This window comes from Canis aureus, chromosome 18, assembly GCF_053574225.1.
Source record: "Canis aureus isolate CA01 chromosome 18, VMU_Caureus_v.1.0, whole genome shotgun sequence".
Lineage (NCBI taxonomy): Eukaryota > Metazoa > Chordata > Mammalia > Carnivora > Canidae > Canis > Canis aureus.
Window position 1 is genome coordinate 56,009,687 of NC_135628.1, and position 24,848 is coordinate 56,034,534.

Consider the following 24,848-nt stretch of genomic DNA (forward strand, 5'->3'; position numbering starts at 1 on the left):
TCTGTGGAGGTGAGAGCCTCTCCTCATGACTCAGACATAAATACAAGGACAGGAGCTCTCTCTCTCTCTCTCTCTCTCTCTCTCTGTTGGCCAACACCGATGCCCACTACACGCATCAGCAGGAAGGGGTGGGGAGGATCTCAAAGAATAAAATTCAACCCTTGTTAGCAGAATTATGTTACTGAGGTGGCCAGGACTCCATGCCCTCTTAGTTATTCCAGCTCTTTACAAGGGAAGGCAGTTTTCAAATATGAAGTATGGAGACTGTCTCTTTGCTATGGGTGAAATGATACTCTTCATTTTGTCTTCAGTTACTAAGTCAAGAACAATTTTTGGCATCTTTTACTCATTAAAAAGAAAAAAAAGTCCTAAAAAAAAAAAAGGCCTCAAAACTGAGCTTCCATCCAGGTTTCCTAGTTTTAGGCTGTATGATAAAAAGAGAAAGGGACTCTAAAATCGAGACTGCCATGTGGAATTGTGCATTGTTCACTGCACAAAGGTGCTTGGGGTGACAACCAGTCCATCCCTCAACAAACCATGCACCCTGGCCTGGGCTTACACCCTTCTCTAGGAAAGGGCACCTGCCTTAATTCACACAGAGGCACCATATAGCTTGGTAGAGGCCAAGTCTAAAAGTATCATAAATAGTAGAAAAGTGATGTAGGCGTCACCCAAATTTGGGATCAAGTCTTATCTTGGCCACTGAAGTCATCTTGGGCTGATTACTTAGCCATTCTGAATGTGTATTTCTTCACTCTCATGGGCAGAAAATGAGGTTATAATCCTGTCCTCTTATATTCCAGGGCTACTGTGATGAATAAATAAATAAAGCTTTGGCTGGTTGCCTAGCTCAGGTGCTTGGTATGTGGAGCTGATTGGCCCAGACAAGCCACTGATGTTCTTTACCACAAGTTAGCCTTGCAGGAAGACGGGCTCCCCAGCTTACGGACGGCCCTGCAAGCACAGGACACTGCGTAAGACAGCGATTAGGTCAGGGCTACGATGGCCGAGAAAGCACTACAGGGTGCAGGGCATCAAGAGGTCGTCTCGGAGGGCTCAAGGGACTGGGGCCAGGAGAAGCGTCAGAGTGAGAACGACATCCCCACTTGACGTGGACAGGGGCAGACAGGTTAGAAGACTCCAGATTTTCTGTGCCAAGATGTTATTTGGTCCCTTGAAGATTTGTTTGTATGTTTTATTTTGTTTCGGTGGGGATCAGAGCAGCGACTTGATTTCCTTCCTGGGCCTGAAGGCGTTTCAGCCTCGAAGGGCTGGGGCCCTCCAGGCAGGGAAGCAGAACCCAGTGGTAACTTCCAGCCAGGTTCCCCGGGGTCTTGCTTCAGCTGACAGTGCCACTGGGGACAATGGGGTGTGGGCATTGCAATTGCAGGATCAGGCTTTGTGACTGATCCTCCCTCTGCTCCTACCAGCTCACCTCCTCCTGCTTTTGGCCCTGACATTTTAGGGTTTTGGTTGCTGTTCCAACTGCTGCTGGTAGTGACAGGGCTCATGCGCATTTGGCTTGCCTCTTAGAACACCAACCCTTCGAGCTACTTCCTTCAGGACAGCAAGTACAATATTTCTATCTGTTGTCTCCATCCACTGGGGAGGGGAGCTCTCATGGAGAGCAGTTGTTTGCTGCAGCAAGGGGCCCTACTGTGGCTCCCGGGCTCAGCACTCACCTCTCCACCCAGTTCTTGTAGCTGGGGATGTCCTTGGCATAGAGCAGCTTGTTGGAGGGGGAGTCCTTGCCCAGCCGGTGCTCTGACGTGGAGCAGGAGTCCATGAAGGTCTGGGCCACCACGGAGAGGCAGGCGTCCGTGATGCTGTTCTTGTGGATGTCAAACACAAACTGAGGGTTCTTGATCATGTTAACCCAAAACCGCAGCGGCAGGCTGTGGAGGGAAGAGGCAGGTGGTCAGAGAAGATAGGGCAGGGCTCTGTGGTGTAGTCTGGAGAATTCTCTGGGAAAAGAGAAAAGGCTGGGCACCAACCATCCTTAATCAAAGCCTATGCAGCCAACTTGCCTTCCAGGAAACTGAGGATCAGCAAGGTTGAACCATGGGCTCCGGCGAGGGCTTGATGCCCGGCCTGCACCATGGGACTACCACCTTGCCTGATGGGACCAGGCTTTGGGCTCAGAGGTGGCCAGGACGGGTTCCAGACTATTCCACTGTCTGCCCCCTATGCTGGATACAAGGCACATCTGGTTGGCAAACCTTAAAGAATAACCTGGAATATAGGCTTTGTATCTTATTCTCTGCATCCCACTGTATGACTTGGAAGGAAGCACTTCCTTGCCCCCTGGCTGGTGGTATCAGCTCCATCCTACACTATGAAGGTCCTGGGGCTGAGCCCTTTAGAGTAGCTAACTGATTTCTCCTCTCAGAGCTGGCCTTAGAGACCCACATGACAGGCTGTCAGCTGCCCCTGGTGTTCCCCCTCCCCCTCCGTCTTCCTTGCACTTACCACCTACTGTATGACCCTCGCACTTAGCACCTACTGCATATCTGGAACTATGCTAGCACCTGCGGCTACAGTGTGAATAAGACACAGCCCTCAAGAAGCCTGTGTTCTGGTGGGTTGGGGGGGCATCAGACACGCCTTAGAGTATGTGCTCTGGGATTGATCAGTGCTGGAACCCAAGGATATCCAGGGTCTGATGTGGGGCACGCGGAGATGTCATCCAGGCCACCCCGAGAGGAGGGTCCAAAAAGTCTTCACAGAGGGAAGGACACTTGATGGTCTTGAGTTTTAAAGACTCACAGGTGGGGATCCCTGGGTGGCGCAGAGGTCTAGCGCCTGCCTTTGGCCCAGGGCGTGATCCTGGAGACCCGGGATCGAATCCCACATCGGGCTCCCGGTGCATGGAGCCTGCTTCACCCTCTGCCTGTGTCTCTGCCTCTCTCTCTCTCTCTCTCTCTGTGTGACTATCATAAATAAATAAAAATTAAAAAATAAATAAATAAATAAAAATAAAAATAAAGACTCACAGGTGTTCCCTAGCTGGAGGAGGCCTGGAGGATGTGTGAGGGGAATCAGCTAAACCAAGACAAACAGAGAAAAAACCATGCAGTGTGGTCTGATAACTGCAAGGCCCTATCTGTGTTGCCAGAAAGGGTCCTGGGGCATCGGGAGAAACGTGCCCACCTGCCGCCTCGGGCCAGACTGCTGGCTCTCCCACCCTGTGGGTCCATGCAGCCCACTGAGATGCAGCTTAGGAAGCAGGGTGGCATTGAGCAAGGGATTGCTTGTTTCCCTCCCTCTGCTCCTACCAGCTCACCTCTTGCCTTTGGCCCTGACATTTTAGGATTTTGGTTGCTGTTCCAACTGCTGCTGGTAGTGACAGGGCTCATGTGCGTTTGGCTTGCCTCTTAGAACGCCAACCCTTTGAGCTACTTCCTTCAGGACAGCAAGTACAATATTTCTATCTGTTGTCTCCACTAGCAGCCAGTACCTCTATATGACAAATGCTAAAATATAGAAAGACCTCTTGTTCAAGACTGCCCATCAATCCACAAGTGTTCTGTTCCCACAGCATGCGCCTTTGGCACTCGGGCGGGCAGTGCTGAGATCTGGCAAGGTCAGGTGGTGCTTGTCTCATCCCGGGAAGTGCAGAACAGGAAATCAAGGGATGACACAGAAAATCGTGACACACAGTGAAAGCCAAGGTCACTGTAGCTGCCCGTGGAGCCCACGACATCTAGGGTCAGAGCTCTGGAGGAAGGACTCCCATGCCTATCCACACCTTCCTGTTTCTGGAAGTCCCACCCAGAAGAGGGACACAGGGAGTCCCTGTCTGCTCCGCCCCCGCTGTCTCTCCCAACACTCCCCCTATTTAAGCCAGTTGTGCTGACAGGCAAATCAAACAGGGAAGCCAGGGCACCTCACCGAGGCTCCTGCCTCTAATGAAATATTAGCATATTATTAACATTAGCGGTGGCACTAATCTCTGGTTGATTGCAGCCACTCAGGCTAAATGAGCAGCAGGTTTATTTCAAAGAGAAAAGGTAGGGGAGTGTAGAGGAAGGGGGGCAGGGGAGTGGGGGGCAAGGTGAGTCACAACTTTGGCCAGGAATAGAGAAGTAATCTTTTCTTTTCTTTTTTTTTTTTTTTTCCACTTAGGGACAAGGAGCTCTAAGTCAGGATGCAGATCTCATAATTCCCGGACCAACTGCTTCTCGCCTGGGCAGCAAGCAGGGTCAGAGGGAGCGTGTCCTTTGGTGCAAGAACTCGGGCCTGGTACTGCTGACTCCAGCACTGCCCTGGAGTTGCTGGTGAGGACAGCGAAGTATTGGGAAGAGTTGGTGCCAGGGGCGTTAGGGAATCCTTGGCGGGGGTCTTCCTCTAGAAGGAGGAATGGGCTGAAAGCAAACGGTTCAGACACCACCTCAGGGGGTCTGCTTTGTAATGGGCTATGAGGGCAGGTAGGGGGGTTTTGGAAATACCACCTCTCCCCAGCCAGAACCAAGAGCCAGGCTGGTCAGAGCATGTCTCGTGTTGTGAAGGCGGCTCACAATCAGACCAGGTGGTAAGTAAGGAAGACTCGCTGGCAGAGAGAAGCAGATTTGGGCAGGCCAGGGACACGGGCCTCAGAACAGCCTGCAGAGTTCCGCTGAAAGGATGGGCATCCTAGCCCGAGGCGGGCACCAGGACACATCGGGCCTGGGAAAAGGCTTCACCCAGCATTCCTGCACTAGATGGGGGATCCAGACTCTGGGAGTCTTACTTCAAAAAGGGTTGCAAGAAGCCCACGGGGGAAGACCTTCTTTCACCCAGAGTTAATGTGGGAGCACACCCAGCCCTTTGGTGCTATGGTCCAAACTTCTCTTCCTGCCCACCTTTCCAATTTCGGCAGAGACAGCACTAATCCTCAGGTGGAAGAGATGAGAAGCCAAAGGAGATGACATGAAATAGGTTTTAGTGCCGCTTCTGACTCCTGCTGTCATCTGTGTTTGGTCTGTGGCTCCGGGCTGGCTGTCGGGGTGCCTGGCTGTGCCCTAGCGCCAGGGCCGTCCCCAAAGCTGGCAGGTGCCAGGCAGCAGGTTTGCGCTGCCTTGGAAGAATGTTCTAGGGAAGAACCACCTGGGACAGGGGCTGTTTAAAAGCTACAGGGAGGCGATTCTGGAATGCATGGCACTAAATATAAGCCAGCCTTGCCTGAGGTAGAGCCCTCACGTAGAGACCACCTGGGCCCTACATCATCATCAATATTTATTGAGCCATGGCGCTGTGCAAGGTTCCACACCAGGCACTGAATACTGATGTCTGACCTTGCCGTCGCAGACAGAAACCCAGAGTACACACAGGAAGGGGAAGGGGCACATGTGTTAAAGGACAGATGGAGGGACCACAGTGGGGGCGGCTGGGATGTCAGGGCTCAGAGGATCCCTCTGTCTCTGAGACAGATGAAGCAGAGACAACTCTGGCTAGGATGGCATTGGATCCTGCCCATCCTTGTAGCGTGACTCTGCAGAGTTGCTCTGAAGGCCACGTCCCTGGCCTCCCAAAGGGAGTGTGGAAGACATGTCTGGGGGAAAGGGGAGACCATTGCTTCTCTAATAGAACAGAAATACCTTTTGTTGACCTAGATGCCTCGTAGGTCACAGCTGTCCTGGAGAGTCACCATTAGATGCCGACCTCTCGGATCAGCTGCCCACGTGCACCCTCTACCATCGCACCAGCCTCCCTGTCCGAACAGCGACCTGCCTGTCCATCACCCACGTGCCTGGGGCCCAGCCTGACGCTGCCTGCACACTCGGCGTCAGGCACGCGGGGCCGGGCGGACCTGGACGCGACAGGGACCTGGTGGCAACGCTCAGCATGCTAATTTTTGCTCACTCGGTTAGGTCAATATTTCTTAACTGGTTGGCTGATAGAAAAGAAGGAGGCTTGGGTAGAGGGAAGTGAGGGAGGAAGGGAGCACGGAGGTGGGAGAGGGTGGGGAGGCTGGGTGACGGAGCCCGCTCCGAGGGGTCCCCGCGGAGGAAGTGGGGGGCCCCGGCCCCGCTCACCAGTTGCTCTTCCAGGTGTGGCGGACGTGCGGGTCGTGGATGCCGTGCTTGTCCGCTTGCTCGTCCAGGAAGTCGAACATGTACTTGATGGCCAGGGGCAGGGCCGAGCCCCGGTGCGCCGTGCTGAAGATGGTCTCAAAGAGGTCATCCACAAACTTCTGCAGCGTGCCCTGCGGGCCGAGGGCAACCAGCTCAGCCCCAGCTCCGCCCAGGGAGCTCCGCGCCGAGGCCAGGCCGAGGCCCAGGACGGGTTTCAGGAGCCCGGAGAGGGGAAGGGAGGCCAGCGCGCAGCCCGGGCCCCGGGGGAACCGGGTGGGTGCACGCGCCGGCCGTCCCCCACCGTCTTCATCTGTTTCCCTAAACCTCCCCAGCGCGTGCAAAAATAGACGGAGCGCCAGTGACTGGACCTACGTAAGCCTTGCTCTGCCAGCAACACAGTTTGGTTTGACGCCCTTGGGTGGTGTTATTTTAGCACCTTTCACAAATGCTAATGAACAGCTCCCTCGGTCAGAGCAGACAAGCACGATCTGCGGGTTTTGCTTAGCATTCTGGCTAAGGAACAGGTACTCACTTGGCTCTGCAGGGAGCAGGCGGGGGCCAGCCCCACAGCAGAAAGACAGCCGCAGGCACACAGTGTCCCCAGGATTGGAGGTAGCGCCTGGAAAGCCACTGCTGGGGGCCCAGTTGCCCCTCGCTAGAGATTGAATATGATGCCCTAGAGAGGGGGTCATCCTTTCGTGGGGGCACGGCAGAGAGCGTGAACAGATGTACCTCATGTCTCTATATTTGAGAACGGGTACGGAGAAGGGCGGGGACAAAGCCTCAGACTATATGCCAACCGTGATGCCCGGGTGGGGTTTGCCTGGCGCACCGGGTCGAGAAGGATTCTGAGGTTCTGACGAAGAGTGCCGGCGCTGGGTGGCTAACAGGGGGGTCCTGGCACAAACGTCAGGTACCTGCAGGCTCTGATGAAGTTCCTCCCCATACCCCACACCTGCCCGGGCCCTGCCTGAGGTCCCCTACCTTAGTGGCCAGTAGACGCGTCAGATAGATTTCAGACACCATCTTGCTCCCCCGGTCACCCTCCTTCTGGTCCCCATGCTCGTGGTTCTTCACCAGGTGCCACATCTTGACTCCGCTCTCCAGGTCGGGGGTGATCATGGGTGTGCGTGAGCGGAGACTGTCGGGACTGCCCGTGTACCGGATCATGTTCTCTGCCAATGCAGTGACCCCGCCTGGGTGAGGCCTGTAGTTACCTAACACGCCGGCCCCCCACCCTTCCAGCCATGGCCACGGCTGTGTGATCCTTCCTACAGCGTGCGGGTGCTATTGACTGTGTGTCTTTGCAAGCAACGGTTCCCTGAAACTGGGATGCTTTGCCTGCCACCTCCAGGAAGCTCTCCGTGCCACTGAGATCCCTCGCCCTCCTGGACTTGCATCTCTCCAGCCCTAAATTATTCAATTTCTAAAAATATAAGCCTGTCCCTTGTTAGTGTGTTCCTTGAAAGAGTTCTGAGGTGATGGTTCAGGATGTGTTCTGGGTAGACTGTTAAGGAGTGGGTAGCCCGTTCCCTTCATGACTGTGCACCGGCTGAGCCACGGCCCTGTCACCTGCTTCCCCCGATCCTCCCGTCCAGCCTGGGCCAGCCCTTCCCACTTGCTGGCTGACATGCGGGAAGTGGTGGAAAGAGTGTGGTGCAGAAAAGGCGAAGGCCCTACTGTGTGCAGGTGCCACCGTGTTTCTTCTACTTATTTCCCACACTGATTCTGTGAAGTCAGTAACTTTTTCATTTGCTGTTTTGCTGGTAGGACCAGGTCTTGCAGCCGTCAGGCAGCTGGCCCCAAAGCACACAGGTGGAGGCGGAGTAGGGCTGCCCCAGGGCTCCCAGCCCACTTCCAGTACCTTCTCCCCCTCCCCCATACCACGGAGCCAGAGACCTGGGTCTGCACCTTCCCTCAACTGCCTCGTGACAGTGTGACCTTTACCCATCACTTAGAGTCTCTGCATCTGAGTTATAATTTGCTAATCTGCATAATAGGGGGAAATAATAATTATTTAATTCACTGATTGTTATGAACAGGATGTGTGATAATGAATATCACAAAAGTGAAAGCATCACGTAGAGTGTAAGCTGCTCATGAAGGTTAGATTTCCTTCTTGTTTGTCAAGGATGAAAGTCCTCAATTCCTGCGCAGAGTTCCAGATGTGGAGACCCCTCCCCACTCGGGCTCTCCCCAGAGACAGTCAGCCCCCCGACTCCCGCCCAGGGGTCTGCTGCCTTTCAGCAGGGCTGCCCTCGTGATAGTCGCCTCCGCAAGCTCGGGCATTCTCTCCTCCCCAGGCCGACTGGGAGAACTCACCATATTTACTTGCCGAGGTCCTGGAGACTGTGGAGTTGTTCACTGCATTATAGGCTGTCACCTGCTTGGACACTAAGGCCACCACAGAACCATCTGGCACCTGCAAGGAGAAGGCTTCTCAGAGCCTGGGTACAGAAAGTCTGTCACCCCAGGAGATAAGCTGGACCTCAGGGGCAGTCAGTGCCTCACAGAAGATGGGGGGACTTTGGAGGTGGTCAGCTGTGCTTTGAAAAAAACAAGACAGACCCGACCGCTGAGTAGCATCTTATGCTGTGGCTCCTTCTTGGAGCAACTGTGGCAAGAACTTCTCACTCAGCAGCACCCTCCATCCTGATGATTCCCTGAGAGGGCACCTGGACTATGCCCCAGGGATCATCCAACAAAGGGCCTTTTCTTGGGGATTTGCCCACACCCTGCGGGAGGCACGCATGTTAGTGTCCTATCTCAAAGAGGTCAAGGTTTCCTGGCTGGGGGATGTCAGATTTCCCTGGGTGGCCAAGGGAGTCAGAAGTGCTGGGGGAGAGGTGGGTGCACAGCGTGGTGTCCAGCCTCTCTGGGTGAGAGAGGTCTGAGCTTTGGAGGCCACCGCAGCTGAGCGAGCCCCACCCCTCCTGCACAGTCACCCCACCTGGTAATGGGCCAGCGTGTTCAGTCTCTTCCAGTCATTCTCAATTTTGGTGGTAATGTCTTCATCCTGCAGGATCATCCTGGCCCCGCTTCCTTGTCGCCATTCTGTAGGGAGAGCAGTCGCGTCTGAGAGAGGCCCTTGAGCCCCTCCTACAGGGATCCCAGGGGCCCGGGGTGGGCAGCTGCATTGTGCCATGTGGAGCATGCATCCCTGGATAGACCCTCCCTGGGGAGGGGTGAGAAGCTCTCTGTGCAGAAGGGCCCTGAGTTCTAGCTCTGGTCTCATCCCACCAAACTCAAGGACACAAGACGGGTAACATCAGCTATCCTCCCCTGCCTGCCTGCCGCCGTGAGTGGCCACATCTGTGAGCAGGTGCTGAGTAAGTACTGGCTGAATGAACAAGGCAGGCCGAGGCACTTAAGAAAGCGCTGAGCAGATGCCAGGCGGCATCGTCACCACCACGGGCTCCTTTGCTTGATTGCAAGGTCTTGGAGCTAACGAGACCCAGGCTGCAGGTTCAGTCTCTGTGCACCCTGGTCCTGTTCCTGGGGTGTGTCCTGCACCCAAAAGCCAGCAGGTTAGTCACCCTTGGCAGGGAAGCTGGGTGAATGTGTGTACAGAGCCCAGCAAAACCCGTTCCTGTGCCTAGGAACAGCGCCATCCCCACAGAGGCCGTGTGAATAGCAGCATCTTGGTGATCCATCCAGCACCTGATTATTTGACACTATAGGTATACGTTTCTATGCATTCTCCCCCTGGGCCCAAATACCAACGCACGGGCTCTTGGGTGGATACCACATGGGGAAGCAGGAGACTGTTTCTCATCAACCAAATTGCCGTCACCACCCGTGGTACAAATCACATGGAGATGCAGAAGCACACGCTCCAGTCCTGAAATGTACGCACATGGAAACCCAGGTGCGTGCCAGGCATGCGCACCCACACACGCACATATGTTCACATGCACACACCAGAAAAGAAAAACAGCCTTTTAAATTCAAATGCATTCCCATGTGTTCCAGCCAGGAAGCCAGGAATCTGTCTTCCAGGCGGTCACAGCCCGCTCAGCGCCACACAGACACCAATACCTCTGAGCTGTGCAAGAGCCCTGGGACTCACAGAGCACAGCTGGGTCCTGGCAGGAGTCACCCGACATTCTTGCCTGACCCCAGGGTGTATTTTCCTATGGCCTCCAGGAACTCGATTCAGAATCGACCCCTACCCACGCTGTTCTTTCTTGCTAAGGCTGAGCTTGGGTCTCCAGCTGACCACGTCACCGGCACAGAGAGTGGGGACCCCTCCCTGCTTGGTGCCCTCGGCATGGCCGGTGCTATTGATGGAAAACAGGCCCAGGAGGGGAGCTGCCTGCCCTTAGGAGCAGCAGAGAGGCTCGTAATGCCCCAGTCCCTGCTCCAGTTCCTGGGCTCGCCTGCTGCCTGGCTTAAAGCCTCATGTAGTGTGGGGCATCTCAGGAATGTGAATATGAGGGTACCACACATGCTCACTGGAGCTGAGGGGCCTCAGTGGGTCCACGGAGACCGCCGACCATTCAGTCCTGCGGATGGCAGGCTGGGAGTTGATCACACCGATCTGGGCCTTGGGGAGGGTAGGGTGAGACGCTGACAGGGAGATGCCCCATGGAGGCACCTAGTCGGCAATGCTTCACTTGTTGTGGTTTTTGCTTTTGCTTTTCATTTTATGGACACATGTGTTTCTGAGTGGCAGGGGCAAAGAGGTCACTCAGCTGATATGCTGCATAGTCTGACTCGTGGTAGAGGCCAGTCTGTGGTCAAGGAATAAGGCAGTGGCATGCTTTAACCCAGCCCCACAGCAGGCCTTACCAGACCAGGCCTCTGGGGTCTCCCTGGCTTGCCTGGTGGATGGCACCAGGGCCATTAAGTCAGAGGCTGTGTTGGGGGTGGGGGGAAGTACAGGGACAACTTGGGGGCCCAGCAGACAGGGGGGGCTGGAGGAAAAGCAGAGGAAGAGCTCTGGGTATTAGGTCCACTGGCTGGGCTTAAGAGAGAAGGAAGTCTCCTCCACCCATGTGCCTGTGGGCTTGCCAGGCCTAGACGGGAACCAGCTCTTCTGGTTTAGCAGCTACACTGGCACCACTTGCTGTTGGAGTTGTAGCACAACTCAGTTCAGTGGGATCTGAACAAGCCACACAGCCTGGTGGACTGAGCAATGACAGCTGGTGACTGATTCTGGAGCCCGATGCAAGGCTTCCCTGTTGCAAAACGCCCCTGAAATTGTGCAGTGCACAGCCTGCGTGGCTGTACTCAGCAGCCTCGGTTCTGAGTCATGTCCAATAATTATGTAAGCAGATGAAAATCAGTCTGTTTCTATGTCCCCAACTGTAAAAAGTAGGGCAGAGTATGGCCATGCTTCCCCCCAGGGCAGTCAAGGAATGATGGCTTGTCCTTGGGAGTACAAAAATTTGATGCTGCTAGATGCCTACCAGCAGTGCTGGTCCAGCACCAGGAACACAGTAAGTACTCGAGGAGTGTTTATTAAAGGGATAGTGAACACGTGAATGAAGGAAGGAAGGAGAAGGATGGGTGAGTGAGCGATGGTGGCCTATTTCCAGGCAGTACAGGAGAATTTTCTGCCCGTGTGCTGGTGCTCACCATGGGCAGGCAGAGAGCTGCAGTTGGAGGTGCACGGTGAACAATTCCGTGAGCAACCCGGGCCAACGGCTGGTCTGAACTCCTCAGAAAGGAGGCACAGCCGGTGCCAGAAGGAAAGTTGTCTTAAATTATCATCACCAATCCTTCCAAATTCATGACCAGGAAATTAAAGAAACAGATTGGGAAGGCAGACACAGGGGTCCTTCTCCCCAGGCCACTGCTTCTTCTGGTAACCAGCTGAGTTCTCTTCCCCGGGCACTAACTGAGCACCTTCTCTGGGCAGGGACCCTGGGCCAGGTCACCTGGATACACTGGATACAGTGACGTTAAGAGGGGCCCCAGTGCTCCGGGTGTTCTCCAGACAGGGACACGGCTCGGGTGGGGTACTAGCAGGCAGCAGGGGGTGGGGGAGAGCAACCATGGTCATTTAGCAATTATCCCCAAACATTAGGAATACTCCCCCAAGTACCAATGTGAGGACAGTGAGTTGGAGTCAAGGAGGAGAACCCTCAGCCCTGTTTTTAGATCTCTTGAGCCTGTTGGGTTCATTGTCTCTCATACAGAAAAATTGGGTTTGATTTTTCCCCTGAAATCTAAGAAAGGTAAAAAAAGTGACATTCTCCATCCTGTCCTGACATTCGCCAAACCAGTCCTGATGGATGCAAGCCCAAAGAGGTGGGAGCCAGGTGCTGGCAGCTGCATCCCTGAGGTCTGTAGGAAGAAGCAAGGCCATGGGAAGTTTGCTGAGCCGACCCAGGATGGAGGGGCAGGGGCGGACTGCAGCAGGAAGGCACGAGATTCCCTGGCGCCCAGTAATTTAGGTGGGCTGACATGGAAACTCACTCTTCTCTGCCAGGGTCCTCAGTTTTACCTGTTGGCTTGGACACCCTTCTGCTTCTGCGCCACGCTTTCCTTCCTTTCCTGAAACCCCTCACCCAGACCAGCCGTGGCCTCTATTCTCCTCGAACTCACCAGGAATGTCTCAAGAATGCTCTTGCTCTGCTTCGTGACCTTGTCTCGACAGGGGCCTGAGCCCAGGGGCTCTGCTGCGTCCTGCCGGGACCAGGAAAGGATGAGGTGGAAGGCCAAAGCATCTGGCTTCCCCTTATCCCAGGAGCCATCCACCCTTCACATGTCATCGCTGGCTTCTGGAAATCTCAACCCTGCCTGGCAGTGAGGAACCCAAGAGCAGGTTGGGGTGGCTGAAGGTCAGGCGGGCCTGCCACCTTCACCTCCCAAGGACAGCGGCCTGGTGCCCCTGGCAGTGTGTGTGGCTGCGGGCAGTGTGTGCTCAGCCTCCTGGGGCTGAGCAAGGGCGTGTCTCATGTTGCACTCTGTGTGCTGCTGCATATTCAACATACGCTTAGTTTTCATGTCAGTAATGAAAATCAATAGGACCAAGCCTCCCAATCCCAAATTCAGCACCCACTTCACCACACAGGCTCCTTCTGTCTTGCCTATAAAGACAGCACTAAAAATATATCTCTTTTGTGTCCACACCTTGCTATGTATGCACAAGGTGACCCCATTAGAACAGCTGAGGGGTGATGTGACAGCTGGGCCCATGGCCAGCATCCTTCCGGTGGATGCCCGCCTCCAGACAACTCCGCCTGCCCTTGGGCCATGGAGAGAGACGAGACTACCTCCAGGCACCAAATGATGGGGGATGCTGAGCTCAGGGACGGCCCCCGAACCCTGAGAAAAGGCGCACTCTGGATCAGGACATCCAGGGAGAGGCATCTCTTGCAGCCACCGTACAGAAAATCCGAATCCAGAGAATCTCAGAGTCCCACTGCACACTCACTCAGTCCAACGCCGCCTGCCCAGCACCCGCTGTGGGCCAGACCCTGTGCTGGGAGGGCATCACAGCTCATGAAAGCTAAGCCCTGGTTCCTGAAGGGCTCCCGGAGTGGAAGGCGGGAGGGAGCCTGAAGAATCAGGGGCCCAGGATCGGGGTTGGGTGGAGGGAAGAAGGAGGAGAGCCTTGGGGGGAGGGCCAAGGGGCAAAGGCAGCAGGCGCTCTGGTCCAGAGGTGCTACTTATGTGACGCTTTGGGGGATCCGTGAATGTGTGTCAGTGTGGGATCGGCAGAAAGGCTGGAGAGGCACGTGCAAGTCAGAAGTGCGTCAGGAAAGACCTGGCAAGCCTGGTTAAGGCATCTGGGGGTGAGCTGTGGGCCGGGGAGATGAGGCGTATGAGAAGGGGGGAGCTCATGGAGGTCACGAGGTGGGGGAGCCCCGCCAAGGATGGCTGCTTTCGGCCAAAGAATGGGGACTGGAGTGCAGATGTGGGGGGTGTTCAGGAGGTAGACCACACAGTGCTTGGAAATTGTCTGGGAAGTGGAGATGGGAGCATCATGGTATGTCCCCCAAGTTTTGAGAAGGTGGTGGGGGGAATAGCAGGAAGCTAGGCCAGAGAGGTGGGAGGGCTTCATCTGCGGGACAACTATGGAAGGAGACCCTGGCCCCAAGCACATCCCTGGCCTGGCTCTTGGAGGGTCCCCTACCTCCCAGCAGGTGCTAGGCTGACGGGCGCCTCCTCCCTGGAGCATAAGCCTGCAAGAGCTCTGGCCCTTGTGGTGTTAGTATGCAGGCGTGTGCACGTGCACACGTCCACACTCACGCACACACACACACACACACACACATAGATGTATGCACACACATATTCATGCATGCCCTTCATTTCACCGTTGGGTGGGGACTCACAGTTTGCAACTCCCCTCCCACCTTCCATTCTTTCTATCAGTACCTCTCCTTGGACCCATCACAGAAAACTGGATGGGCAAGGGAGGACGGATATGACCCCCAGACTGATCCGTGCTGGCTGAGCCAACCCTCCTAGCCCACGAGGGACCTTGACAGCTGATGCCTGTTCTCCTGCCCCAGGCCATCGGGCCCCCCTCTGGGGTGCTGAGAGCAGGCTGTCACCAGGAGCACTTGGCAAACCTGCACGGGCCCTGCTCTACCCCCAAGGACGGGATCCTGAGCCGAGGGCTGGAGGCAGAGACAAGAGTACTGCTGGACACCTGTCGACAGGTAAGCCCCAAGCAGACCCCTGGCAGGGAGCCCAGGCACCCTCAACACCCAGCCACTCCCAGTGCTGGGGACATGTATCACAGAAGAACGGGGAGTGGCCGTGACAGGATCAGAGCGTCACTGCAAATGAGGTTGGAAGATTGACCCAGGACCGGGAAGGGGGTACCATCTAAATCCCTTTTGTTTAAAAAACAATTTATTGTGAGAGCAAGTTCTAAAATATAAAATAACTGAACTATGAGACGTGGCGCTTCCGAGAAGAAGGTCCCAGGTGGAAGTGTGTTGTCTGCACGTGAGAGGCTAAGTCCATATAAACTGTAAAGTGTGCGGCTCTGGCTAGATGTTGCTATTTGGTGCAAGTCTGCAGGGCTGCAGGCAAAAGAAGGCTGTGCTCTGCGACTCGATTAAGGAGACATGAGCTGGAGCTTAATGGACATTCTTGAGTCTGCAATGCAGAGGCTCTGGGGTCCTCCCAGCGGGGCTCTGGTGCGCAGTGTCAAAGAAGAGCGAAGGCAGGTGGTGGGCACCGGGGAGGGGGAAGGTGACCCTGGGGCTCCCATGCAGGGCACCAAGAGGGAGCCGCTAGCTCTGACCTCCCTCTCACAGCTCCTGCCTCCCGCCCCGTGCCCCACTCCAGGCTCCAGGCACAAAGGACAGACACACTCACAACCCAATTTGTTATGCTTCCACCTTCCAGGGAGTGAGGGAGGTGAAAGAAGAAAGAAAGGAAAAAAAAAATCCCATTATCTTTATCTGTCCTTGCCATCATCAGGTGCAGCGGAAAATGCAAACTGGGGAGACGGCTGCTGTGAACTCTTTGTATTTCCCTCGGAAGATAGTGTATCTTTTTATTGCATGCAGGAATTACTGATTTGAAAAACACATATATATCCTTTCAGCATGACTTGAACCCTGAGCAGCAGGACAGAGCGGGTGGCGGATTTCCAGGGGCTACTGGGAGAGCATCCACATTAAACTGGAGGACTCTCGACAGGTCAAAGCCCAAGGGGACACTGTCTGGGGAGGACATGGGTGCTATCCCCGCCTTCCTGCTGCGTGGCCGGGGCCCAGGCACTGCCTCTCTGAGCGGCAGATGCTGCTGTGCAGGGGACCAGACCGGCACTGGTGATTTCTTCTGTGCTGAGACAGAGTCCCATGGCTCAGAGGGAGGGGTGTCCTGCCTTCTGTTGCTGTGCAAAGAAATGAGGGAACCTGCCCTGCTCACACCGGTACCCCCATGCCCGACACAGAGTGTGCCCCGAGGTCGGCTCTTACGATACATGGATTGAAGAGTCTAGTGCTTGGAGATGGGGTACCTAGATCCAGTACCTGCGGGTGGGAAGGGACATAACTGGGGTAAAGACAGCCTCGTGTATCAGAGTGGGGTATCGCCACCACCGTGCTTCGGGAGCTTCCGACGCCTTCCTGTCCCCGCACAGCCCCCAGCCCCTGCCCCAGGGTGTCTTTCCTTCCCTAGATTCCAACAGGCTGAGATGAAAGCAGGCCTTGCTGGTTCACAGGCTCCTGTGCTGGTTAGTTTTATGTGTCACTAAGGCTATGCCTTGGCATCCGGCTGTGTGGTCAGACAATATTCCGGAAGTTTCTGTAAGGTGCTTTTTAGCAATCAACACTTAGATCAGTGGACTTTGAGCGAAGTGAGTTGCCCTCCGATGAGCTGAAGGCCTGGAGAGAAGAGGAGACTGACCTCCCCTGAGCAGGACAGAACTTTGCCGGCAGAAAGCCTGTGGACGTGACCTGCCACACCGGCTCTCACCTGGGCCTCCAGCCCGGCAGACTCCCTTGTGGATTTGGGACTTGCCGGCCGCCCCTGCCAGAGACCGAATGTTTGTGTCCCACCAAAATGTTCACATCGAAGTCCTAACCGCCAGTGTGATGGGACGTGGACGTGGGGTCTCTGTGAGACAAAAGGTTGTGAAGGGGGAGCCCTGGTGAATGGAATTAGAGGCTATAAAAGGGACCCCAGAGAGCCCCGTTGTTCTTTGTGCCGAGTGAGGACACAAGGAGGCACCACCCCTGAACCAGGAAGCAATCTTCACCAGACACCAAAACGGCCAGCATCTCGATCTGGGACTTCCCAGACGCCAGAATTGTGCGAAAGAAATTGCTGTTGTGTACAAGCCGCGCAGCCGATGGTGTCAGGCTAGGGCAGCCCAAGGGCACTAACCCTCCATGATCACGTGAGCAAGTCCTGGCAATAACTCTCTCTCTCTGCATGTTCTATTGGCTGTTTCTCTGGAGAACCCCGACTGATACATTCCCCAACTTGGTTGCTTGATGCCTGGTGACAGGGTGGATGGAGGAAGTGGAGAGAACTTCAGTCCAAGGAGCAATGAGTGCAAGTGTCTGCCATGAGGGGGCCAGGCCAGGCCAGGGGCCACGGTGAGGATGAAAGGCAGGAGGAGATGTTTGGGGCTGGATTTACTTAGGATAGTTATGGGGGGTGGGGCAGGGGGGTCTAAATTGTCTTTGATCCCTTCTGAGCTGTTCTGTGACAAGCGCCCTTTCCTTGCGGGGGGCTGGCATCAGGACGGGGGAGGCAGCCTTTGCCCCATGCCCTCAGCTGTGGGCGAGGAGGAACGAAGGGAGGATGCCTGGCTAGCTTGCCTCTGTCCAAGGCGTGTGGCCGAGTCCTCTATGCACCTCTGTGCTTTGGGCAATGTCCCTTCGGCATAGACTAATTTTTGATAATAATCGCACCTTACATTTGTCAATTGCTTTTAGACTTTTAAAGCACTATCACCTACATGATGGGAAAAACTTGCCTTGCCTCTTTCTCCCCTCGGGGGCCATGAGGCTGAGTTGAATCATGTGGAAAAAGCATTCGGGTCTCTAAGGAGGCCTCATTTCCTTGTTACGCAATCTGGCTTTGGTAGAAAGAAGGCCGGAGCTTTCAGGGCAGCTCCAAGCTCTGCATCTAATAGAAAAAAGGGCATTCCTTGGTAGAGCACCCAGCACAGGGGGCCTTTGTGAGGAGTGGGGCATAACACTCCTTCCCCAGTAAGGTGGGGCCCTGAGGCTCCATCTGCCTGGGGTCCCCGCTTCTCTGGCTTCCTCCCTGCTGTCGGAGGCTTCGTTCCCCCTGCCCCGGTTGTCTCTGGGTCCTCCCTGGCAGCACCTCTGATGGGACAGGTGGCCCCTTTGGTCTCTTGGGCAGCCGCAGTGGGCAGCGCGTCACAGGACACCCAGCCCCTGCTGGGAGGCCGGCCGCCTGTCCCTGGCCCCAGCAGCCTGGAGAGCGTGCAGCCCCACTTGGGCCCCATGGCTCGTTGCTCGGGGGATGGCAGGAAGTCCTGCAGCTGCTCCGAGACTGCTGCTTCCACTGCAGATGGCTTCCCGCTATGGCCGTAGGATGCTTTCCATCTTTGCATTCATGATCTGCTTTGCTGGGCTTGCACACCTAGACCTTTTAAGGCAGCCGGTTTTCTAAAGCTAAGAAGCAGCCCCTTCCCCTTCCAAGTTCAGGATGTGCAGATTCGGGGCGGGGCGGGGAGGGCAATCCTGAGCAGCACATACTGGCTGCGAAATCAAGCACGTGTAGAGAATGTGGCCCTAAATCTGCTTCTAGAGGGCACCCCTTTAGCTGGGGGTTGAGAGGACACTGAAGAACATTGGCTCCCACCCATCCTGAAACCATGAAGTGTTTGAACCACCACAGGACCGAGTTTTTGCACCTGAATGCCTCCTCTTCCTTCCAAGGGATGAGAACTCATCTGCCTCTTTCTGGCAAGGAAGAGGAGGCATTCAGGTGCAAAAACTCGGTCTGGATGCTTCAGGTGGAGGCTTATGCAGCCACCTGTGGCTCTCCCTCCTGAGGAGTCACCCCAGTTCCCAGCAAGTGAAGCAGCAATCCGATCTGCACATGCACACAGGGGCGCTTCCTGGGTTCTAGCACCATCTCTCCAAACTCACCTCCCTGCATGAAGGTTTTTATAGCAGCTCCTCCTCTTGGCCTCACTATGCCAGGATTATCCTCCCACCCACTGGGCAGATAAGGACACCAAGAAGCTAAGGTGCACCGACATGGGTCCTGCACTTCGACAGAAGGGATGGTGGGTGCTACCTGGCTCCCCCACCCTCCATGAACTTAACTGTCACCGGGAGACCCATTACGGAAAAACCCACTTAATCGTTTGGGGGCAGGGAACACGGGAGTCTTCCTTCCTGGTAGCTGTTTTCCTTCCCACTGGTTCTGTAACAGGTGCCTTCCCTATGTCAGTCTCTGGAATCTTCTTGGTGGCAGAGTCACCTGCATGCAGGTGCAAATGTCACTCTGCTCCAGGTGCCTGGTGCTCTGGGACACATAGGTGACATGCTGGCTCACACAGCACCGCCACCAACTCTCACATATGCGTCCTTCTTGTCCTGGAAGCAGCACGCGCAGAGCCACCTCCCAGGTGAGGGGGAGCAGGTGCTTGCCCAGTCTCTCTCCTTGGGTGCCTATGCCTCGGACACGGCCCGTCGGGAGCCAAGCAAGGGGACGTGGTGTTAAATGAAGCAGAGAGAGTTGAGGTGGGTTACAGGGCTTCTTGACCCCGAGGCTGCTGGCATCAGAATTTGGGGAGGAGGGCAGGTGCCACTCGAGAGGGGACGAAGGTCCCCTTTGGATGTTACAAATAGGGTAGATGCCCATCTGTCTTGGATGGCCTAGCTGCAGGCAGCTTAGAGACCAGATGGACGGGTGAGGGGCCCCTGGAGTCCTCTCACCTCTACGTTGCTCCAGACACAAGCACATCCGCGTCAGCACCTTCCCCTCCATGCCCGGGATCAACAAACAGGCACAAACCTGCTCCTGACCAATGTTATCCCCATGATCAGTAATAACAGCGGCCGAGGCTAACGGAGTGTGTGCCACGGGCCAGGTGCTGCGCCCAGAGGCTTTCACACGCACCCTCTCACTTCATTCTTACAACACGGTGCGGTGCGCACTGTTATTTATCTCTGCCATAGAGGTAAAGAAACTAAGGCACAGAAAGGGGCAGTAACTTGACCAAGGTCACACAGCAGGGACTTAGCATGGTCAGGACTCCAATCCAGGCGCATCTCTCTGCCATGATGCCCATCTGCCTCTCCTCAGCCCTGGCCCCTCTGGAGCTCGGGGCGCCCCACTAGGATTTCCCCAGGATGCTATCTCATAAACACTCAGGCCAACCCTCACTGGGTCTCAGTACAGCTGGCCCTATGTGGCGAGCCCTTGTTTATGTAGGCTACGTGATCTATTCGTGGAACATTCAAATAAAATGTCATCCTGCTCCCCAGCAGGCTGTCATCTCTCATTTTCCCCCTCTTCTTTCTCTCCATCCTCCATCACTGACCCAGATCCCTCCTGCCTTAGGTAGTCAGCAAAAATGGCACGCACAGAACAGAGGGGAGGGGAAGGGCCCAGGGGCTAAGGATGGTGGCGGTGGGGCCTCGGACCACATAGACTGAGCCTGAATCCACTTCACTGCAGATAGGACACCCCTGGGCTACTCCAAGGACCCCTGAGGTAGTGGTGTGCCAGCAGACGGCAGTGCCCTCTCTGCCTATTGCTTGCTGAGCACCCATGGAGGCAGGCTCCCTGGGTTCCTGGGGCTGAGCATGCCCGTTCCCTGCACCCAGGTGCCTCTGGACCACGGAGGGTGCTTCTGACCAGCCCTAGGGTAGCCCCAGGTGGGCAGACCTACTCACCCAGGTCCATATCTGCAGCCTTGGGCCGGTGCGAGCAGGGCACATTCTTAAAGATGGCATCCAGAATCTTCTCCTTGACCTGAGTAATGGTGTCACAGTTAAGGATCTTCACTGGGACCTCAGGGCTGTTGGCGTTGTCTGGGTTGACACAGCTCAAGACCTGGAGGAGGAGGGAGGAGGCGTGTGGGGGAGGGCAGCAGGAAGCGCTGGGTCCCTGGTGCATCCTGGACACCACCGCCTGGACACTGCCCTTGCACGCACACTCCCCTCCCTGATCTCTCGCTGCACCCCCACCACCTCCGATTGCATGCCTGCAGACGCAGATGACAGCTTCCTCGCCCACCGCCTCCTGCTCCATGTGGTGGCAATCAGAACCCTGGCCCCTGGACGCCTGCCTTTCATTAGCTGCCAGACTGCTGAGAGCTCAAATGGGAACATGCTTCTTCCATTAAGAAGAAGGAAAAAAACCTCCTAAATCTATAAAACCAAACTCTTACCCTCAAAATGTCCTAAGTGGAAAACAATGGTGGTAGGAACTCTGGACCAAGGGTCCCTTCTAAAGCTTTCCTGGGCCCTCACTGTCCGACGCTTAGTGGCCAAGCACAGCCTGCTGCTTCGTGCTGTCCTGGTCGCCCCTGCTGTCCTGTGCTCTGGGCTCAGCCTCCCCCAGGAAGCAGCACAGCCTTTTCTGGGCATCCTCCCCCTAGAGACCCTGAGGTGGCCCTAGGAGAACCCCATGGGATGCTCCAGGGCATCTGGAAAAGCGGTGGCTGTACTGAGACACAGGGTTCCCCGGCCCCTGGCCAAACGACGGTTCCACCCAGAACGTTCCTTCCCCACTCCCATTTCTGTGCCCCTTGCTTAGTTTCTGAGCAAACTGCCAGATGTTTTTCTTTGTTGTTGTTTTTTTCCTGCTAGCTCAGTGCTTCTCAAGTTTAATGTGAACAGGATCACTCATGGGTTTTGTTAGAATATAGATTCTGACTCAGGAAGTCTGGGTTGGGGCCCGAGATTCTGCGGTGTAGCAGGTAAGCATCCAGCATCTAGCACCTGGCAGCCTCCTGGGTGAGCACCCAGCACTAGCAGGCTCCTGAGTGAGCATCTAGTACCTACCTAGGAGGCTCCTGGGTGAGCACCCAGCACTAGCAGGCTCCTGAGTGAGCATCTAGTACCTACCTAGGAGGCTCCTGGGTGAGCACCCAGCACTAGCAGGCTCCCGGTGATGCTAATAGGCACTCCCAGCAGCAGGGCCCTGGAACGTGCAAGCCCAAGTTCTAGTGTCAAGCCAATCAATCACTCAACACCTCTGAGGGGCCCCTAGCTACAAAGTGATGTGTCCCTGAGCCTCTCAGCACCTGTCCCTTGTGGTGCCCCTCCGGCCTGGGACAGGGATAGCATCGGTTGGCCCAAATTGTCCAGAGCTCCTCTGGCTTTCTCTCTTTTTCTTTTCCTCCTCACCAGCCAGGGGCTCTTCCCCTTCTGCCTGTTGGGGGTTCTCTTTCTCAGGCCTCAGGTGGCCTCACATCTCCCTGCAGCCCTTTCTTCCCAGGGGAGAACACTTGCAATTTCTTTCTCCTCTCCTCAGGATGTCTCTTCCCTCAGTGCCCCGCCTGATGGCTGTGCTCCCCTGACCCATTCCAAGTTCCTTACACGGGAGGTAAGACCCATCATCCAGGGCAGCCTAGCCTCTGGGGTAAAGGATGCTGCGATCTGGGGACAGAGCATTATTACAGCTCATTGTGCCAGATTCAGTCCCGGGGAAGGAACTGAGGATGGGAAAGGACAGCGTCGGGGGAGGCCAGGCAGGAGGCATTTCGGTGGTAGCTCACTAAAAATCTATTCGGCGGCAACTGGAGGGTATTATGCTGAGTGAAATAAGTCAATTGGAGAAGGAAAAACATTATATGGTCTCATTCATTTGGGGAATATAAAAAATAGTGAAAGGGAATAAAGGGGAAAGGAGAGAAAATGAGTGGGAAATATCAGTGAGGGAGACAGAACATGAGAGACTCCTAACTCTGGGAAACGAACAAGGGGTGGTGGAAGGGGAGGAGGGTGGGGGATGAGGGTGACTGGGTGACGGGCACTGAGGGGTGCACTTGATGGGATGAGCACTGGGTGTTATGCTTTATGTTGGCAAATTGAACTCCAATAAAAAAATCTATTCGGGGCTCTATTTTGGGGAAGATCCCCCCCTTTCTCATTTTAATCAGAGCCTCTAACTCTCTCCTCCAGAGTAAAACGTGACTGCAGGGAAGCAAGGGCCCCAGTCACACACGCTGCTCCTCTGAAGCCTCCTCGGGGAGCCCATTCCAGCATGTCTGTCTGGATGCCCACTGGGACCCCCTGCCCTGGCCCATTGACATGAGGGGAAGGTGCCTCAGGGCCACATCATTCCCAGCCAGGAGGGACCACCTCCCTGTCGTCCGTGGGGTCTGGGATTGGCCCTGGGTTCACTGCAGGATAGGGATAGCATCGGTTGGCCCAAATTGTCCAGAGCTCCTCTGGCTTTCTCTCTTTTTCTTTTCCTCCTCACCAGCCAGGGGCTGGTCAGCCCCACTCTCCTCTGTCCCGGCCCGGCCTGTGCATGTCACATCTCCCCAGAAGTGCATTTTGTAAATTAATGAGTTAAGTTTTTAGAGAGGGAGAGGATCTTAAGCAGGCTCCATGCCCAGTGCGGAGCTCCTCATGGGGCTTGAGTTCTCGACCCTGAGATCATGACCTGAGCTGAAATCAAGACTTGGATGCTTAACTGATTGAGCTCCCCAGGCACCCCTCCCCATTAGTGCATTTAAATTCCACCTAGTTTTCTGTCCCCATCCCCCTACCACCCTGCACCCCTGCCCCAGCCTCGTCCTGGGTGCCCCCCATGCTTCACCCCCAGCACTTATCTGTTATCTTATTTTCTACCTCCTTCTTTTCACACCTTCTCCCCTCTCCTAGCAGAGGCCTGGTGGGAAGTCACACCTTCATCCAAGAGAACCCAAGTGTGACAGCCAGCGGCAGGAAGGAGGGGGCAGGGCCTAGGTGAGCAGTAGTGAGCACTTACTCTGGGCTCCCTGCCTCGCACGCCTTGCCCCATTCCGTCCTCTGGACAACTTTGGGAGGTATGCACTATTATTAGCCCTGTGTAGGTCAGTCCTGGTGTTATCCTCCTTTTTTCCTTTTTTTTTTTTTTCAGATGAAGAAACCCCAATTCAGAGATGGAAGGACCTGCCCCAAATCACCCAGCCTGTCAGAAGCAGAGTCGGGACTCCAATCCAGACCTCTTGCTCCTACCTGCTGAGTGTGGCTGCTTCCTAGGGTGACAGTGGCCATCAGAAGAGGGGGTTGAACTGGGACACAGGGAATCCCCACGTTCCCTGACAAAGGTGTAACCACGAGGCCAATCTGGACTCACACCCTCGGGTCTTGGGTGTATGTGAACTCAGATCGGTGTGCGGAGGTAGGCTTCCGAACCCTGAGGAACTCTTTCTGGCTGCTTCCCTTCGGGCGCCCACCTGCTCTGTGTGGAAGTGTCACTCCCCACCCCGGGAGAGCCGACAAGGCACTCATTCCGTGGAATCAGCCCGCCAGCTGCTCCCCATGATCAGCACACTGGCCTGCAAGCACACTAAAGTGAGCTATTAGTCCCCCCCAACCAGGTGAGGGAGTCTGGGGACGGGCCTATGTGGGACACCTTGCTGGGCTGGGCAGGCGGCTCTTCAGCATTTCAGCCTTCCCTCTGCTGGGGGGTGGGGCTGCCCGGGACCAGAGCCCCATTACAGGGGGCATGGGGCAAAGCTGTGAGGCTGGTTTACCAGGGTTTTGTAGTCGATCTGCTGGCGGATGAGCTTGTCCTCACTCAGAGAGTAGCGGGCCTCCCCGGTGATGGCGTCGATGGGCCCCTTCTCCATCTGCTGCTTGATGGCACAGAAGAGCGAGAACAGGGGCTCCCCGGCGCACTCCTGGGCACAGAGGAGAACCGTGCTGGGCGGGCGCTGGGCCAGCCTCCTGGAGCCCGCTTCCCCCAAGGGCTGCTTTCCACTCCTCTGCTCCAACTCTCTCCTGCTCCTCATTCTGCTCTGTTGTCAACCCCCGCCCCCGTCAGACATGCATCTGTCTGGGCCCTCTGGACCACCGTCTTCTCCTCACCAGCCCTGCCTCCTGTCCCCGCTCCCTTCCTTCTCCCCACCCCGCTCCACTGCCTCCCCTGCGGCCCAGCAGGAGACACAGGTCAGTCCCCGGTGGCTGTGTGGCTGCGAAGTCCTTACAAAGCAAGGTAATAATTGGAAGTTGAGCAGCTCTCCCACCTCCCAGGCACACAGGAGGCTTATCTGCTGCCACACGCAGCTGTGGTACCTGCCTGGGACACTTACCAGCCCCAGGAGGAGGCCAGGAGGGCAGAAAGCTGGGAACTAAGGGATGAATCCTTATGAGCTTACAAGGGGACTCTGGCCTTGGGGCTCGGCTCCCCCTTGGGGCTTGGCTCCCCCTGGCCTGGGAGAAA

The 24,848-nt window shown here is 55.7% G+C and overlaps 1 protein-coding gene across 3 annotated transcripts in view; it reads right to left on the minus strand.

Annotated features, from left to right (window-relative positions):
* The window catches only part of PLXNA4 (plexin A4), a 427,922-nt gene that overhangs the window by 14,855 nt on the left and 388,219 nt on the right, over positions 1 to 24,848 (minus strand). For 2 of the 3 annotated variants that reach the window (XM_077857378.1, XM_077857377.1), the window contains exons 24-30: positions 24,160 to 24,306; positions 20,360 to 20,519; positions 9,004 to 9,107; positions 8,376 to 8,475; positions 7,038 to 7,249; positions 6,015 to 6,184; positions 1,683 to 1,895 (exon numbers count right to left, since the gene is read on the minus strand). In XM_077857378.1, the coding sequence (XP_077713504.1) occupies positions 1,683 to 1,895; positions 6,015 to 6,184; positions 7,038 to 7,249; positions 8,376 to 8,475; positions 9,004 to 9,107; positions 20,360 to 20,519; positions 24,160 to 24,306 (1,106 nt within the window). The remainder of the gene's footprint in view (positions 1 to 1,682; positions 1,896 to 6,014; positions 6,185 to 7,037; positions 7,250 to 8,375; positions 8,476 to 9,003; positions 9,108 to 20,359; positions 20,520 to 24,159; positions 24,307 to 24,848) is intronic. The other variant, XM_077857379.1, reaches the window with a different exon arrangement.